Genomic DNA, 15,532 nt, shown 5'->3' with positions numbered 1-15,532 from the left:
TAGGGATTGCCTTGACCCTGTAGATTAATTTGGTGAGTATTGCTATGCCGATATTAATGTTTTACAATCTGAGAACCTGATATGTCTTTCCATTTCTTTAGATCTGTAATTTCTTTCAACAGTAGTGGTATTAGTATACATGTCTTGTACTTTTGTTAAATTTATTCCTAGGAATGAATTCTTTAAATGCTCTTGTTAATGGAATTAATTTCATTTTTTATTGTTTGTTACTAGTATATGGAAATACAGTTCAAGGAATGTCTATTCAAGTATTTCACCCATTTTTTTTTCCAAAGATTTACTTATTTTTATACAAGAACTGGGGTACAGGCCAGACTTGCGGGAGGGTGAGCGGATTCACCAGAGACAGAGCAGGGAGCAGAACAGGCAGACAACAGAGGGGAGCAGTGGGCGTGACAGGAGAGGTCTGCCGTGCCATGTGGGATGGAACCCACACTGCAGAGGCTGTAGACAGCTTCACAGCACAGCGTTCAACCTGCTGCACCACCGGGGAGGCCTGCCCATTTTTTATTGGGTTATTGTTTATTTTACTATGTAATCATTTTGTAACCTACAACTTCGCTGAACTTATTTAGCTGTGATTGTGTGTGTGTGTGTGTGTGTGTGTATTCCTTAGGATTTTTAATATACAAAATCAGGTCATCCACAAATACAGATTGTTTAACTTCTTCCTTTCCATTCTAGATGATTTTTCCCCCCTTGCCTAATTCCTCTGGCAATTCATAGATGCCTTTCATCAAGTTGAGGATATTTTCTTTATTAAGAATTTATGGAGTGTGTTTTATCATGACAAGATGTCAGACTTTGAGAAATAGCCTTTTAGGTATTTATTGAGATAACTGTGGAGTTTTTTCCCTTTGTATTAATGTGGTATCTTATGTAGATTGATATTCATATGCTGAACCAACCTTGAATTCGGGGGATAAATCCCACTTAGTCATTCATTACCTCCTCTTTGGATTAAACACGTCTTAAATTTCAGCAGCGCTTTCTCCAAAAAACTTAAGTAGTATTTGTAAACTGTATTTCCATACTTCCCATTGTGCCAGCTGCCTTAGCTGCATTTCAGTTTAATCTTCAGAGCAACTTTACATGGGATTAAATGGGATCCCATTTAAAGTGAGATATTGTTCCCATTTTACAGACGAGAACATGACACTTAGAGAAGTTGTGTGGCTTGGTGGGTGGGATACTCCAGCCTGTTACACGCTTAAGCCTCTCTGTCTGCATGGAGTGATGACTCCCCACTGCAGGCCTGCCTCTTCTACCTTGGTGTCCTTCTGAAACTGGCAGTGTCCTTTGACTCCAGAGTGAGAAGGTGAGACTTTTCTAGCTTGATGAGCAGTAAACACAGATGCCTTGTTTTCTTTCTCATCCTCCAGCGCCACCTTCTCCAGATGCTGACCTTTCTCCAGAGGAGCGCACAGGAGAGGAAGGGATGGCAGCTGGTCTCCTCATGGCTGGGCCCCGTGTAAGTTGGACATTTATTCTGAAAGGCAGCCTTTTTGAAAATATATCATTATTTAAAATATTAACATAATTTGTTGGGTTTTGTTTTTTAATTACAAAAAGAATTTGTGTCCATTGTAGAAAAATAAAACATACCCCAAAAATCACCCTTAATCTCACAGAGACAAACCTGCCTTTTGACTTTGTGTCTTTACAGTCACAGTCTCCCTTTCAAGCTTTCCCAGAATGCCTTTGTCCTACTTTGCAGTCTTCTCTTTACCTCCACTTGACAGAATCTGAGGAACATTTCATCAGGGGTCTTCTGCTGGCTTGTTCCTGATACATCCCACTGTGTAGTCCTTCTCGAGGGAAGAGACTGTTTTCTCCCTTTTCTTGTCCAGGCGTCGCCTTTATTTTTAGAACTTGAGTCTGTTCTTCCTCATCATTTCTATTTATTATTAGGTTTTTGCTTCTCTTTCCTCAGATTATTGTACAATTCTTTTTTTTTTTTTTTTAAAGATTTATTTATTTATGTATACAAGAGCTGGGGCACAGGCCAGAGATGGGGTGGGTGTGGGGGGGTATGAGAGGATTCACCAGAGACAGAGTGGAGAACAGAACAGGCAGACTGACCAAAATACACTGCTGAGGGGAGCAGCAAGCACAACAGGAGGGGTCTGCTGTGCCATGTGTGTTGCTCCCTGGCGGGCCGGGAATGGAACTCGTGCTGCAGAAGCTGCGGATTGTTTCATAGTGCGGTGCTTAACCCCTTGCGCCACCAGGGAGGCCCTAGTGTACAATTCTTGTTAAAAAAAATAAAACTTGAAGTTCTATTTGATTTTCTTCCTGTATATTTATATTAAAAGTTTTTGATTGTGCATCTTATTTTTTTTAGATATTCCACAGTTGTAACTTTGGTTTCTTTGCACACTTGGCTGGCCAGTGCTCTGGGACAGAGACTGTGTCTTGTCAACACCTAGAGGTGGTGCCTGCAGCGTGTTGGGTCAGGCAGCTCAACCTTCTTGATTAAATCACTTAGTTCTTTCATTCCGTTTTTTTGTTTGGTTTGTATTCTATCGACAACTGAGATGTTTTAAATAAGCTAGCTCGAATAATGTAATGTTTTCAATTTCTCTTTGCACTTCCTAGTTTTTCCTTTATGAATTATAATTTAGTTCATGACATATCTTTACATGGCTTTTACTCTCTTGATTATTATAAAATGACCCAAATGCTTTAAGTATTTCATAATTTTTTACAAATTGACTCTCTTTGTCCCATTCAGTGCATTTCCGGGTGTGAAGACTGGTTTGGAAGGACAGGCAGGAGATCAGTTCTCATTTGGGAAGTGATGTTGACTTAAGACAGCAACAGGGCACGGGGAGCAGGGGGTGAATTCTCGTGATACCGAAGCGGGGGAGTCAATAGGCAGTTGATGAGTGGGGAGCTGCAGGAAAGAGGCGGCTCGCTGCGACTGCTGGAGTGGCCAGGAGGTAAACGGGGGGCGGCACTCTGACCTGCAGGTGGAGGCACCATTCCCAACAGCTGCTCCTGAGCCGCCCCTGCCTCGGACGCCTTCTCCTTTGGGGCCAGCTCATCTCTGCTGTCCCCCCGCCATCCACCCAAAGGTCCTCTCTGTGATCCTCGCGCTGGTCTGTCCGTCTCTCGGACCCATCACTCCAAGTCGTGGCCTTCGTGGCCTGCTCTCCCGTGCTGTGCTTCGGGATTCTTGCGTTCACAGAAATACTCACTAAATGTTCTGAAAACATTCACCTTTCACATTTCTTTGCTAATTTGCCCCTGATTCCTCATTGCATAAACCCATACTCTAATTTTGTTTTTCCACACTGGCTCTTTTATCTCCAAGTGCACAATCCTCATAGACAACCAGATTTTCTGTCTTTGTGTATCTAAGGTCTACCAGTTGTAGCCATGTGAGGAAAAGAGACTGTCTTCGTATCACCATCTAGTATTGGGCACACAAACATGATTGAGAAATGCTTTTCTTGAACCACCCAGAGCCCTGAATCCTTTACCCTTTCTGGGCCTGCTGGTCATCTCACCTAGAGTGGCCAACCTCCCCACCCCATCACCTCCACCACCTCATATCCAAAGGCCACTGGGTGATGAGAAATGTGCTTCTGGTTTTAGGGATCCATGCCCTTCGGTGCGAGCCTCGCTTTTACCCAGAAGGCGTGGAGGCCCTCGGTCCCTGCTGCAAGGGGCAGGCTCAAGGATGACACGGCCAGGAACCTGGTCCTGCTTGGTAAGATGTCATTGAAAATTCAGTATCTGCTCGGTTTTAAAAATCTGGCACACTGAGTGTCTGATGCTCCTGAACTGCTCTGACACGCCGGAGGGGCGTGCTTGCTCCTCTTCATGCCCTCATCAAAGAGCCCAGCCTTGCCAGTGGGCAAAAGGGCAGTTTCATTTCCCTGCCCCGCCACATGTCATTTTCTTATTTCCCAGGATGAGGGGTGAGATAACCTTCAGGCCAGATCTTCCACTCAGGAGTCCCTCTCCGCTCAGTGGCTGGCGTAGCTTACCTCACTTCCCCTCGCTGAGGCTGCCGCTTCAGCTCCATGCCTCTTTTCTACTGTTGCCTGCCATAGTCAGTGAGTGCTCAGTATGTGTGTTGAGTGAATTAAATGAGGGACCTGATGCATGTTTCCACTCCCCTGAGGGCGGGTGGCTAATTATACTTCACACAAGTCTCTGAAGCCTGCTTTTTCCCCTTAAATAGGACTTCCCGTTTCCCACCCTGGCGTGAACTCCCAGCTGGAACAAAGGGCAAGCCCGTGGGTGCTGGAGGGAAAAGGCCTAAGAGGTACCTGTCCAGGTGAGAGTGCAGGCACCAAGCCAGTGAGTCTCAGGAGTAAAAGCCCTTTTAACACTCCATGAAGGCGATGCTGTTGCCCCCATTTTACAGAAGATGAGATTACCTAAAGAGGTAACTTGCTGGCTCAGAGCTGGCTTCAGCCTCGTGGCTGGAATTGGCAAGGGCGAGGCTTGAAACAAATCACCGTGTTAGTGGAAGCAGAAGCGGGTGAGGCCATTCCCGCCGAGGGCTGTCTCTGAGTGCTGGTGTAGAAGTACTCTGGGTGTGGGCCTGTGGAGAGGCTCTCCGGCCCTGGATTGCTGCCTACTGACCATTCACGAGGTCACCTGTCTCTGTCTGGAAAACGTAGAAAACAAAATACTGTTTTACAAACTAACATGCGAAAATATGTCAGCTGCCAATGCTGGATTAGCTGGGTGAGAGTGAAGTAGTTAGAAGGCACTTTGCTCATCTGGCTGTTGGAGTAATGGAAACGCCGCATCTGGGGTGTTGCTCCTGCTGAGACCCCTGGGTGTCGCCATACCCCCACGCTGGGCCAAGCCCACCCTTCTGTAGTGCATGTTGGTGTCTCCCTAGGCCCAGCTGGTCACCGTGGCTCATTTGCATTGCTTTGTCTTTCATTCAGTCAACACACATGCATGAAGCGTCCCTGGCGCTGTTCTAGCTGCCGGAGGCACGAAGTGAGACAGACCCTGGGTGCGTGGTGGTGAGGAGCACACAAAGAACCCAGAACGCTGGATCGTGGCAAGGGCTGTGAGGAAACCAGCTGGGAGGGAGTGGTGACGCGGGAGAAAGGGGAGAGTGGGGATGCGGATGGGCTGGGGGCTGTTCTACGTCAGATGACTAGGAAGGATCTCTCAGGTGGAATATTCTGGGCCACAGCCTGTGTTGAGCACAGAGCTGGGAATGAACTTGGCTTGTGTTAGGCTCAGAAGAGCCTGGGACTCGGTGAACAAGAGGGCGAGTGAGGGTCAGTGGGGGCAGGTCACCTGGGGCGCTGGAGGCCACGGTAATGCTTTGTGTGTGTGCAGCCGGGCAGCCGTGGAGCGTTGAGGAGGGAAGGGACAGTGTTTGATTTGTGTATAAAAAGACCATCCAGCAGAACAGGCTTCCAGGGGTCAAGAGTCGGGCCAGGGAGACTGGTTAGGAGTCCGGACTGGACGGTGCGGTGAGATGGCAGTGGCTGGTAAGGAGTCGGGACCTGTTCGGGTATTAAAGCCAGCCGGACTCACTGGCTGGTTGGATGTGAGGGATGAAGGCATTCAGGATGATGGCTTGCGTGTTTGTGAAGACCAGTGGCTTGAAAGGGAAAATCGACAGTTCTATTTGGGGTCCGTGGGTTTGGGGTGTCATTAAACAGCATTATACGGGCGGCGGCACTCGGGAGAGCTGGATGGGGGCACAATGCATGGGCATCACGTGGTCTTCTGAATTGCTCCTTTCTCCCCTGTTTGTCTGTTCCACTTTGCCATCTCGCACTTGGACGGCCTGGCTTTGAGAGCTCAGAGCCATCACCCAAGCATGATCGAATAGCGAGTTGCAGAGATGCTCTCAGCCAGAAGCAGGCACCCCGGTGCTTGGGTGTTAGGGACATGCTCGGCCATTTTAGGTGGTTTCCAAGAAGGCCCGAGAGAAGAGAAAACCCTCGTGTGACATTTAGGGTTCCTCAGCGACAATCTGCGTCCTTATGCTTTCATCTCACTGGTCCTCCCGAACTTCCTGAGAGCTACGTTCACAAATAATAAGCCAAGGCATAGAAAGATTAAATCATGTACCCAAAGTCAAATAGCTAGTAAGACGGGAAGCCAAGGCAGTGTGGGTCAAGATTCTTTATAGAAATTAAAATAAAGTCCCCCTTGAACTCAGTCTGCTCTGCTGTTACCTTCTCTGAGAAGGTGGGGCTGGGAAGATCTCCTCAGGAAGGCGCACCTTTATGAAAAGAAGTTCCATGGGCCTGCCTAAAACTCCACTCCCTTACCCGGAAGCCCCTACGTGGAAGAGGGAGAGAGGTGTCTGGGATGCTAGGATTCATTTAGTTTACGTTTCCAAATAGTAAATAGTCACATTTTAAAGCTTTCTCTGAAATGAATGAGGTTCCAAAGAAGGTTAAGAGGTAATGTTACTTATTCTTTTTTTTTTTTTTTAAAGATTTGTTTGTTTGTGTATGCAAGCACTGGGTACAGTCAGAAGCGCGGGAGGGTGAGAGGATTCACCAGAGCCAGAGCGGGGAGCAGAGCAGGCAGAAGGACCGAAGTACACTGCTGAGGGGAGCAGCGGGGGGCAGGAGAGGTCTGCGCGCCATGTGGTTCCCTCGCCCGGCAGCTGGGGATCGAACCGGTGCTGCAGAGGCTGAGGGCAGCTTTGCAACCCAGCGCTCAACCACTGTGCCACCGGGGAGGCCCACTTATTCTTTAAAAAATAATTTTCTAATAAAAATATAATTTGGAAAAAGAAAATCAAGACCTCCCTAGCATCCCACCATACTTATTCTTCTAAATGTAATGGTATATAATTTTACGTAATTTTTTTTTCACTTAATAGTTTATCATTGTGTAGTCTTTGAAAGCAAACTTTTGTAGCTTTCATTATAAAAATACTATGGTTCCCCACTGGAGCACATTAGAAGATAGACTAAGCATTAAATAAAAATCCCTCCTGATCCCACAACCCACAAAACACCTGTGACAATCACATTGTAAAAGTTTCCAGTGTCTTTTCACCAAACACCTCTTGACAAAACAAGGTCTAGTGTACAGACTGAAGACTTGACTTGTGACGGCGTGCACAGACCCCACCGCACGCCGTGGTCATTCCTTCTCGTTAAAACACTCAGGTGCTTGCTCTCCCTGTGTAAACGATGCTATGACGAGTCCCTGTTGATGCAGCTGTTCCTGAGGATAAAAGTTCATCCAACTGGGATTCTGTTGTCAGGTTTGCCATTGCCACGTGCAGCCAGATGGCTCAGAAAGGCCGGCCCAGCCGACGCGGCTGCGCCAGTGCTGAGGTCGCCCGCCGGCTGCTCGCCCCACGGTCAGCCAGCCCTGGAACGCTTGCTGACTGGGTACATGAGGGAATTGCTTACTAGCATCAGCCATCAGCAAGTGAAGTGTTTAAACACGGTGAGCAGACTGCCCGGCACCTGGCAAGAGCAGGGTGGTTTGAGAGTAAGGAAGGAAAGGTGTCTCGGCCATCTGAGGTGGGAGGCCTGAGCGTCCTCTCACCCCGCTGCGTTTAGAGGGCAGCCGGGGCCTCCCCGGTGGCGCAGCGGTTGAGCGCTGGGTTGCGAAGCTGCCCGCGGCCTCTGCAGCGCCGGTTCGATCACCGGCTGCTCCCCGGCCACCGGAGGAGGGTCCCACATGGCGCGCAGACCTCTCCTGCCGCCCGCTGCTCCCCTCAGCAGTGTACCTCGTCCTTCTGCCTGCTCTGCTCCCCGCTCTGGCTCTGGTGAATTCTCTCACCCTCCCCACTTCTGACTGTGCCCAGTGCTTGTATAAATAAAAATAAATAAATCTTAAAAAAAAAAAAATAGAGGGCAGCCGAAGGGCGCGCGAGCCACCGTGGCCATTGACTGCGGTTTTGAATACAATGTTCCAGGTGACAGGAGGTAATGCACCAGACCTGGCTGCCTCAGACCGCTCCTTCCAGGGACAGGATGGAAAGACAAACTGTTTCTACTTTTTCAGACTGGAAGACCACACCCGCCGAACCACCGCCTGAGCAAGACGTTTCTGAAGACTCGCTCCAAGATGCAAGAGCTGAGCTGCCCCCCTGGGAGCTGGGGGGGAGCCTCAGCCTGAGGCCAGTCCTTTCTGCACAACAGCGAACCCCTGCCCAGGTGAGCCCCCGGAAATGTGAAATGCACACCAGGAGCGTCAGGAGGAACGCCGCGGGAGAGACAGCTCACCGGACGCAGCCGTACACGTGTAGCGAGTGCGGCAAAGCCTTCAGCTACTGCTCCTCCCTCTCTCAGCACCAGAAGAGCCACACTGGGGAGAAGCCCTATGAGTGCAACGAGTGCGGGAAGGCCTTCAGCCAGAGCTCGTCTCTCAGTCAGCACCAGAGGATCCACACTGGAGAGAAGCCTTACAAATGCAGTGACTGTGGCCGAGCCTTCAGCCAGAATGCCAACCTCACCAAGCACCAGCGAACTCACACCGGAGAAAAGCCCTACAAATGCGGCGAGTGTGAGAAGGCCTTCAGTGACTGCTCGGCCCTCGTTCAGCACCAGAGGATCCACACGGGCGAGAAGCCCTACGCGTGTAGCGACTGCGGGAAGGCCTTCCGCCACAGCGCCAACCTCACCAACCACCAGAGGACGCACACGGGGGAGAAGCCCTACCGCTGCGGCGAGTGCGGGAAGGCCTTCAGTTACTGCGCGGCTTTCATCCAGCACCAGAGGATCCACACGGGCGAGAAGCCCTACCGGTGCGGTGCCTGCGGGAAGGCCTTCAGCCAGAGCGCCAACCTCACCAACCACCAGAGGACGCACACGGGGGAGAAGCCCTACCAGTGCGGCGAGTGCGGGAAGGCCTTCAGTCAGAGCACAAATCTCATTATACACCAGAAGACCCACACCGGGGAGAAGCCCTACAAGTGCAACGAGTGCGGGAAATTCTTCAGCGAGAGCTCCGCCCTCATTCGACATCACATCATCCACACTGGCGAGAAACCCTACGAGTGCAACGAGTGCGGGAAGGCATTTAACCAGAGTTCATCCCTTAGTCAGCACCAGAGGATCCACACGGGCGTGAAGCCCTACCAGTGCCGCGAGTGTGGGAAGGCCTTCAGGTGTAGCTCGGCCTTCATTAGGCATCAGAGACTCCATGCTGGAGAGTGACTGGGAACCTAACGGCAATGGATCGGGACAGGTAAGTGCAGGTAGTTTGAAAGCAGCTGCAGGTACTTTTTGTAGTCTGTACCCCAGTCACATGCAACAGCACCTTTAATAAAGTTGCTTTTTAACATGTTTCATGTGGGAGGTCTGCTTTCTCCTTAGCAGCCTCAGTGAGCATAAACCGGCCCACTCAGATCAGTTTTAGACATACAGCGCATCGTGCCAGAGTCCATTTCGTGTAGCAAGCACTCCAGAAACCAGCCTGTAAGGAATGCCAGCCAGCCAGCCAGGAGCCTGGTTCTCAAGCGCTGGATGGTCTTGGCAGTGCGTGCGGTCTGGAATGGGCTGTTACAAAATGAGAACAGAGATCAATGGCCAAGAACGAGCATTTCCTAGAATCCCCTAGGGGGGCTGCAGATACACCCAAGGCTGGGGAAGGCACTGCTGAGCTAGTTAAAGCTGTAGGGAAAACATGGCGCAGTAAGGTGGAAGGTTTCAAGCTGTAAGACTGGGGCAATCTGCTGACCGTGGTCTCCCTGGCTTAGTGGGTCCCCGCGTTTGCTTTCTTGCTCAGAGGTCCCTTTCCTTTAGATCAAGAACACCACCTGGTCAGCCGGCTTTCTCCATTGCCTTGGCCTAAGTCCTCCTTAACGTGTATTCCTGCACCCAGCTAGACCTTATCAGCATTAAATGCTAAGCTTAACAGCTGTTAGCCAGCACCCCCAAACCTTTGACTGGTCTCTTCAACACGGGTGTGTTCCCAAACCCAAAACTGGGACTGAAGGCCACCACCTACTTTCAAGTGCCCAGTGACAAAATGGGAGCCAGCAAAGAAACGACTGCTCTGGGGAGACAGTTCTTGGGCGGTCACTTCCAACTCCCTTTAGGGGTGTGTCCACAAAGCCCTTCCAGGTGGGGCGCTTCCAGCTGGCCTGGTTTCTGAAGTTCTTCCCTTTGTTACATAGCAATGGGAAAGAAAGTTCATTGAAGTGAGAACTAAGGACCAGCTCGGAAAAGGTGAAAAACATGAGCAAGTAGTGACTGGACTAGAGCGAGCATGTTGAGAGCACAAGGGGCTGCAAGTCAGCTGCACAGTGGAACCCCGTGGCGGAGCTCAGGTTCCTGATTGTACCATATGAAGGTTCTGAGCTCCAGCTGGGTGGAGAGGAAAGCCTTGCACTGAGGGTCACCCAGAGAGGAAATCTGGTGCGCAGAGCTTCCTCCCCATTTCTTTTCAGAACAAGTCCACCCTCTGGACAAGAACTTTTCCTCACAAGGGGCTCCATGCACAAAAAAGCAGAGACCCGCCTTCTAGGTCTTCTCTATACAGGACAGAAATCTTGTCATCCCAAGGACTGTGTTACCCAGATTGCTTTCCCCATGGATTCTGCCACCTTGGCCCCATCAGACCTGGCTCCCCCCCGCCCAAAGAAGAGGCCACATCAAAATGTCCACTGTCAAATGATCCTTTATTGTGATTTTCCTTGATTTTTCTTAACTCTGTGGGATGAAAAAAGAATCCAATCAACAAAAGGACTAAAGTTCTTTTCCTCCCAACTCTTAGCAATTTTTGTAACTTTCCAACTCATCTCCGTGAATGCATCAACTTCCCCCCCCACCCCGAGTGTTAGCAGGAGGCCTGCCGGAGCTCACTTACAGCAGGGCACTCCACTGCGCCGCTGTTGATGTCATCGATGATGTCGTGAGGGTGGCGGCCATCAACGTTGCAGCCCACGGACTGGGCGGTACCGAGGATCTCTTTAATGGTGCCTGGAATCCAGCAAAGTAGCCTCAGGTTGATAGGTCTCACAGTTCCCAGACTGAGGGGGTTAGGTTGTGTTGAGCTTCACAGCAGACAAGGAGATAACCTAGTTCACGGAGTATCTAACACCTCCCTAAGCCAGCACCTCACGATCTGTGTATACTTACGAAGCAGTTCGATTACTCACAGCAAGCCCAAGCTGGTCACCATCTCAACCCAGTCTTGTCACTGGCTGAAGTGAGGAAGGTACTGCACCCCTATCCTGGGCCTTAGAGTAACCTCTCCCTCTTGGGAAAACTCGACCACTCAGATGCACCCCACGAAATAATGCGGTTCTCGCTCTTACCAGAGAGTTCTCTAGCTAAAGATCGGTGCCGCATCTGCCGAGCTATGCTGACAATCTCGTCGAACGTGATATTCCCACTGTGCTTAACTGCAGAGAAAAAGCAAGTCTGCTCACAACCCTCGGCCAGAGCAGACCAGTAATATCCTTCCCTCATCCATCTTAAAGGTGTTCCCATGCTTTCGGCACAGAGTCATCCACATGAAGAACAACCCTGTTTCCTAAGCTGGGGTTCGCTATCAGCTCACCACTGGATTGCACCAGCCAACAGACCTGGTCAGGCGCAGTGGCGGGTGGCTAGGGGCAAAGCCAGGTGGCTTCCATGGGAGGTGTAGACACGAGCTTACGCTATAGGGTCAGAATGTCACCCAGCTCAGAAATGGCCTTGAGATTACTGGCTGTTATTCCTGGTAGTGACTGGCTCTGAAAAGCTTGAGCATCAAACCTCTGCAACCCCAAAAACCTGCTATGGACCACCCTGGGCAGACCACACCCTCCAACTATAACCAATTAGCAGGGAAGGGGCCACTCACTGTTCTTCTGCTTCTTCCTGTCCCTCGGTGGTTCCTTAAGCGCTTTGATGATGAGGGCAGAGGCTGAAGGTACCACCTCAATCTGCATTAGACATTCTCAATGTGAATAAACTGCCCCACCCTGGTTCTCAGTGACAACGGGGCACTGGGTTTACTCAATCCACACTGGATTTACTTAAGTAATTTTCCATCTGAAACATTTGGCTCACGCTCTTGAAAAAACCTTCCCCACTAAGGCAAAATTGCTTCCTGCTCCTCACCACTGGCAGCAGGTGCATTGCCAGCAAAAACCACCCACCCAGGAATCCCAGAGGGTTGCTACCTCTGGCCTCCCTCCAGCCAAGTACCTGGGCCTGTCTGTTTTGAATGGTGAGTTTCACTGTTATCCTCAGCCCCTTCCAATCACCAGTTGCCTTGGCAATGTCATCACCAACTTTTTTTGGAGACTGTAGAAATAAAAATCTCATTGCGCCCAAAGTTGAAGTACAACTTACAATCCGCCCAGTCCTTTCCACTTGGCAACAGCCCCAAAACCCCCCTCCATCCAGCACAGGAAGCTGATGTGATGGTTAACTACTCTGTCAAGCTGTGGCTATCATCACAGTATAAACCAAGAGAGGCTGGGGGTGGTTTGTCCAGGGCTTCAAACTGCAGTCTCAGGCGCACTGAGGCAGCCCTTTGCCTCCCCACCTTCTCTGGCCAGGTAATGTAGCCACTTCCAAGGCTTTAAGCCACTGTGCAAGGACTAAAGGCCTAAATGACAAGTTCAGAGTAAGATGAAGGGGATACAGGCAAAGGAGGCGGTGCTGGGGAAAGCAGGCCGCGTTAACCAGCAGGGTCAGGGCTGAGCTGGGAATACAAGCTATGATGCCCACCAGCATGTTCGCCTCCACCCCAGTTTATCTCAGCACCAGCACCCCTTGCCTTGCCTGTTTCATACCGGGCAAGTAACAGTTAAGCAGCCTGCCCCGTGTCACGAAGGCCACTCGAATAGGCACATGGCCTCTTCCTACCGCAGGTGTAGAGCAGCTTAAGAGCCAGGGGATTAAATTACAGTTAAGGTCCCAAGCTAGCTCTTCCCACATATATGCCCCTGCTGTGCACTCAGTGCCGCAGGCTCAGAGCTTGTCGGGGTGACACTGTCTGCACGTGCAGGGCTTAGGGGCTCTCCTCCACGGTAATCGCCTCGATGACTTACCAGACCCAGGGGTCCAATCTTGGGGGCCAGGGCAGACGTGGCACCGACTTCCCCCCCGGTGCACCGCAGGTACACTGGGAGAAAGCAAGGGTGAGTGCCTGTGCAGAGGGCGCCCCGACCCACTGCCTCTCCCCGGGGCTGGCCACACCACCCTCTGCCTTCTGGGCAAAGAGCCTTAGCGGGAAGACAGGCGGCCGCCCCTCCTCCCCCGGCCGGCGAGTCGCCCCTTCCTCGGGCGTAGACTACACCGATGTGCAGGGGGGGCAGCCCCGGCCGCCAGCCGGGCCAGTCTCGGGGGGGGTCGCCCCGACACAAACCTTACCCTAAGGCGTGCCGGGGCCAAGCCACCGCGGGGCGTCCAGTCCTCCCTCCGCACACTTGCGGGGAAGCTGAGACCAAGCAAAAGTGAGACCTGGCCAGGCCCGCAGGCGGCCTGAGCGCAGCACCAGGAAGGCCTCTAGGAGGCTGCGGCGTGAAAACCCACGAGGAAAAAGACTACGGCGGCGGGGCCGCAGGCCAGACGGGCCGCGGGGAGGAGGGAAGCTCCATCTCGCAGCCCCGGCCACCTCTAAAGCACGCACCGACTTTGACTTCGTTGGGATCGAACTTAGGCGGCATGGCGGAGGCGGCTGGTGTCGGATGAACCCGGATTCGGGACGACCGAAGAAAGTTGCACCTTGGCCTCCTCCGAGCCGAAAGCCGAAAGACCGGAAAGGGCGCTAGCGCGCCGGATATAGGCGGGAAGACGCGGCTCTCGCGAGAACCGGAGGTCCCGCCCAGCCGGCCTGCGACGCCCCTGCCGCCATGTCTCTTGTGGGCAGGCGCCGGCTCAGCTGCCGGGAGATCCCTCCTCCGGGTGAGCCGAGGCTAGAGGTCCCCGGCGGGGCTGGGGGGCCGGGGGGGCTGCTCAGCGCATTGGTCCCGGGGAGGCTGACAAGACAGGAGAGCTGGTCGCCAGGTCCGGGCTCCGCTGCCCCTACTCGTCTCTCGAGGGTCACCCGCGGTCCCCGCCGTCCCGTCTCAGGCCCCGCCCCTCCCCGGAGGGGTCTGCGCCCCGCTCCCCGAGATCCCGGCCCGCCCCGGGCCCCTGCCAACTCGCTCGTGACGTCAGCGTGCTCGTCACCAAACAGTTTCATTCGGGTCCGCATCCAGTGTCGCCCCGGTCCCCCGAGTCCGCGCTCGCCCCGGGCTGCGCGACTTTCCGGGCGTCCGAGTTCGCGCCCGGCCGCCGCGCCGCGGGGCCCCGGCTCGGCCTCCCCGCGACCCGGCCCGTGACCGCGGCCTGCGAGTGACCGGCCGCCCTCCAGCCCCCGCGGAGGGAAGGAACGTCGGGGCCGCAACGCCAGGTGGGCCGGGCCCCCCGCGACCCGCCCCCGCCGGGGAGGGCGGGGGTCTCCCCCTCAGCGCGGGGCCGCGCGGGCGGGGCCTGGGCCCCGGCTGGGAAGGGTCGGCCCGAGAAGGACGCGGTGGGGATGGTCACCGGGACGCGGTGAGGAGGGCTGGGCTTCGGGGGAGGGGGCCGGAGCGTTAGGCTTTGGGGAGCAGCGGGGCTGGTTCAGGGAGGGGTGGGAGAGGGCTGTCAGGAGGCCGCTCCCCACCCCTGCGGCAGGTGGGGTGACAAAGAGGGGCCGGAGCCAGCGAGCTCTGCAGGCTTGGCCAGCTCCCCACCAGCCCACGCCCCTGTGGGCGGAGACCTGTGATCCCTGCCCGCCCCTTTGCGTGGGTCTCAGCTCACCCCCTCCCCAGTGCTCCCCAGTGCTGTAGCAGGGGCTGGTAAGTGTTTGGTAGGTGTGCCGGGGTGTGGCTGGCATCAGCTGGGCACTCCTATGGGCGCACTGTGCTGTGGGCTCTACTCTACGAAATCCCTGGGTCCTCAGGGTAACCCAGGGCGGGTCACAATTTTACAGATGAGGAAACTGAGGCTCAGAGAGGTGAACCCAGGTGACACGGTTGGTGGGTAGATTCAAATCCAGTTATATTTCACCCCAAAGCCTTTGCTGTTAGCCATACGCTTCCCTGGATGATTATTGCTTGCCCGTGGCCGGGGTTTACAGATCCTGGGCAGGCAGTGACCTGGCTTCAGCTCAGGGTGGTAGACCTAGTGTGCGCTCAGTTATTGGCACATTACAGAGTTGGGCAAAGTCCACAGAATCAGGACTCCAAAGACCAGAGTTGCAGGCTGGTTTTGCTACAGTCCAGGCCGTGTGACAGATCCCTGAGCTTGAGGAGCATCAGGCTCCCCAGTATAAACAGGGCTGTGGCGAGACTCAGTTGGACTAATGGCAGTGAGGGTGGCTAGGTGCCTGAGGATGACATCTGCATTTTTAATTAACTTAGAGAGCTCTTGGGTTTTGACGTAGTTGAGCTCCCCAAGGTCATGACTGATGGATGCCATGTTTGGTTGGCTGATGCCAAACACTCTGTGTTTGGGGAGCTGAAAGTCTGTTGGAGTCCTCGAAGTCCTCTTTGGAAAGAAAGGTGGGGTGGGGGGGTGCCCAGAATGGGAAAAAGGTCTGCCAGCGTCACACAGTGGGCTGGTGGCAAATATGGCCA

At 53.0% G+C, this 15,532-nt stretch overlaps 1 protein-coding gene and 1 long non-coding RNA gene across 2 annotated transcripts; both read right to left on the bottom strand.

The window, feature by feature from the left end:
• Positions 1-10,594: 10,594 nt before the first annotated feature.
• On the bottom strand, positions 10,595-11,338 carry LOC311173051. Its single transcript, XR_014617067.1, has 3 exons — positions 11,252-11,338; positions 10,801-10,913; positions 10,595-10,643 (listed from the first exon to the last, which is right to left on the bottom strand). It is a non-coding gene; the product is annotated as an uncharacterized lncRNA (long non-coding RNA).
• A 253-nt stretch (positions 11,339-11,591) lies between these two features.
• Positions 11,592-13,661, bottom strand: RPL12 (ribosomal protein L12; the record flags this gene model as incomplete). Its single annotated transcript, XM_084236311.1, has 5 exons — positions 13,561-13,661; positions 12,980-13,053; positions 12,129-12,227; positions 11,782-11,863; positions 11,592-11,596 (listed from the first exon to the last, which is right to left on the bottom strand). Exons 1-5 carry the CDS (start codon positions 13,595-13,597, stop codon positions 11,592-11,594), a joined length of 297 nt encoding a protein of 98 aa, XP_084092437.1. The 5' UTR covers positions 13,598-13,661.
• Between the last annotated feature and the right edge of the window lie 1,871 nt (positions 13,662-15,532).

The sequence above is a fragment of the Talpa europaea genome (genome assembly GCF_964194135.1).
Source record: "Talpa europaea genome assembly, chromosome: 7".
Lineage (NCBI taxonomy): Eukaryota > Metazoa > Chordata > Mammalia > Eulipotyphla > Talpidae > Talpa > Talpa europaea.
Note: the sequence above shows the minus strand (reverse complement) of the source record. Positions and strands in the feature narration are given on the sequence as shown.